Below are 2,564 nucleotides of genomic sequence, written 5' to 3' on the forward strand. Positions count from 1 at the left end.
TATTGAAACTTGTTAGTAAAATGTGCCTTAATTCCTAAGGAAACAACTGCTGTGAAATCTTTTAAACCAATGGTGATTTCCAAAGTGTAGAGGTTGCTATTAATATTTTGGCCGTTCCTGTGGCATCTTTTTGATGCATGAATGACTTTGAGAACAAGAACGTGTCATTAATTATAACACATTATCAGGTCTGTTTACTGCTAATTATTTTACAAGGTTGAGGGAAGAGTTTAAGATGAAAGTTGTGGGGTTACTTGCAAAGTTTTTGGTACAACCAATGCAGTTGAACCTGGTGGAGAAATCTGCCCTTAAGTTGGTTTTGGCAGATCTCATGAGTGTCTAAGGCAGAGGCCAACCCAACTGGAAAGAGCCTTTCAAGGGTGACTAAGATGTAACTAAATTACCTTTTTGAGAGGTGGGAAAAGCTGATGTCAGGAATTAAATTTCCTTATGTTAAGTTTATAAAAAATATATTAATATGTAAATATTAAAATTATTTTAATGGTCTTATTTATGGGTTTTTCACTGTGCTTATGTTAGTACTTCTGTTTGATTGTGACAATAATGGACAGCTTCGTAGTGTTTTGGGGTTTTTTTTGTATTTTTCATGTTTTGATACCTTGGTCAAGGCATTAACAATAAAAATCATTCAAAATTTTAATTCATCTTCAAACACCAAAATAGATTTGAAATGAGGTTAATGAGAACAGTGGGGGGAAAAAAAACCACCCGAGCCAAAAACCAAAACAACCCCAAAAACTGTTTCTTTTTTTCCATTGTATTTTAAAGAAAGAAGTCTGTAGAGCAGCAGAAAACAGGACACATGGGCAGGTGTGAAAGTCAGACTGGGGCTTGTTGCACTGGTTCCAGTGCTCTTTGCTTCAGTGTAACTGGTCATTTTGAGATGACACTGGGGAAACTTGGCTGCCAGGGCAGGGACCACTGGTTGGTCCCAATGGTTTTTGCTGGGCAGTGGGTAATTTCTGCCTCACTTGTCAGAATCAGCCCACAGTTATCAGGGAATGGGGTAGTGCTGAATTTGGCTTTCAGACTAAAATGAGGTTAAACTTACACATATTCAAAAGAATAAATTGATGTTGGAGTGCAGATACTCAAAATCCTGAAGACCTTTTGAAACCTTTTTTGCCTGTCAGTCCTACAGCCGAAGCTCTTCTCACAGTGGGGGCCTCACAGGGCTTCCCTTACTGGTGGGTCCGTTGGTGTTTGTTCAAATTAGACCTCTGGGTGAAGCTCTTCCCACACTGCCCACACTTGTAGGGCCTCTCCCCAGTGTGGATACGCCTGTGAATGACAAGGTGGGAGTTCCGGTTGAAGCCCTTCCCGCAGTCGGTGCAGCAGAAGGGTCTCTCATCCGTGTGCGTTCGCTGGTGCTTCAGGAGATGTGAGCTGGTCTGAAACCTCTTCCCACATTGCAAGCACCTGTAGGGTCGTTCCCCAGTGTGGATGCGCTGGTGGGTGCAGAGGGTGGAGCTGTCCCTGAAGCTCTTCCCACATTCCCCACATGTGTGGGGCCGTTTCCCACTGTGGATGTGCTGGTGTCGGATCAGGCTGGATCTCTGCCTGAAGCTCTTCCCACATTCCCTACACATGTAGGGACGTTCCCCAGTGTGGATGTGCTGGTGGGTGAGGAGGTTGAAGCTCTTCCTGAAGCTCTTCCCACATTCCAAGCACTTGAAGGGCTTATCCCTGCTGGGAGACTGCTCAGGGATCACCAGCTCAGAGCTCCGCCTCAAACTCCGGCCACCTTCCTGGCACAGGCTGGGTCTTTCCTCCTCAGAGCACCCTGGGCTGGCTTTGGAGCCCCTCCTGCAGGGGGATCTCCGGCCCTTTTCCTCCCCACTGCCTTCCTGCACCATGGAGCCCTTCAAAATGGCCTCTCCCACCAGGGTCTCACGGGGCGATTTGTCCTCCGGGCTCTCCGTCCTCAGCTCGGGGTCTGGGGCAGGAAGCAAGAAGGACAGGGAGGGGATTTGCCTCCGGCCCACAGGGAAGGCCAAGGACATCCCCCCAGCTCCGGCCCCGGCAGGACGGCGGCGGCAGCGGGGTTGTCCTGCAGCCGGGGCCATGCTCGGCTGACAGAGCCAGCACAACACCCGCCCAAAGGGCCACTGACTTCCTCCTCACCTGCCTGGGGGGCCCAAGGCATCTTCCTCTTCCTCGCAGCCTCCTCCTCCATCCGCCCAAGCTTTGGGAAGGACAAATCCTGATGGGAGGAGAAAACAAGGGCTGAGCGCGTTGGCTTGGGGGTTCCTCCTGCCCAAGTCCATCTCTAGAACTCACTGGGCATCCTGTGTCCATAAAAACCTCCATAACACCAAGATTCAGCCCAGAAAAACCCAAACCACCAAGATTGAGGCAAAAACCTCATCAGAAATAGCAAGATGACTTTTGCCCCCCCAAACTGCAAAAAGTTGAGATAAAGTCAAAAAATACTCCAAAATATGAAGATTAGCCCAAAACATCTCTTCCAGAAGTTCCCCCTCTCTGGTGTCTCCTCTCTGGGGTACAGAGGGTGTCCCCTCTCTGGGATGCTAGGAGTTTCA

The 2,564-nt window shown here is 48.6% G+C and overlaps 1 protein-coding gene across 2 annotated transcripts; it reads right to left on the minus strand.

The window, feature by feature from the left end:
* Positions 1-599: 599 nt before the first annotated feature.
* On the minus strand, positions 600-2,175 carry LOC113942076 (gastrula zinc finger protein XlCGF49.1-like). Of its 2 annotated transcripts, none has more exons than XM_027633220.1 (2): positions 2,146-2,175; positions 600-1,957 (listed from the first exon to the last, which is right to left on the minus strand). In XM_027633220.1, exons 1-2 carry the CDS (start codon positions 2,165-2,167, stop codon positions 1,203-1,205), a joined length of 777 nt encoding a protein of 258 aa, XP_027489021.1. In that variant the 5' UTR covers positions 2,168-2,175; the 3' UTR covers positions 600-1,202. The 2 variants fall into 2 exon arrangements, with proteins under 2 accessions (XP_027489021.1, XP_027489023.1); XM_027633222.1 differs by lacking the exon at positions 2,146-2,175 and having other exon boundaries at positions 600-1,251; positions 1,420-2,059.
* Between the last annotated feature and the right edge of the window lie 389 nt (positions 2,176-2,564).

Source organism: Corapipo altera, unplaced genomic scaffold (assembly GCF_003945725.1).
Source record: "Corapipo altera isolate COAL_440 unplaced genomic scaffold, ASM394572v1 48035, whole genome shotgun sequence".
Taxonomy (NCBI): domain Eukaryota; kingdom Metazoa; phylum Chordata; class Aves; order Passeriformes; family Pipridae; genus Corapipo; species Corapipo altera.

Coding starts and splice junctions, on each gene's coding strand:
- LOC113942076 (XM_027633220.1), bottom strand. CDS start 2,167: ATGCCTTGGGCCCCCCAGGCAG. Junction 1,958..2,145: donor GCCTTGGGCCCCCCAGGCAG/GTGAGGAGGAAG, acceptor TTCCTGCCCCAG/ACCCCGAGCTGAGGACGGAG.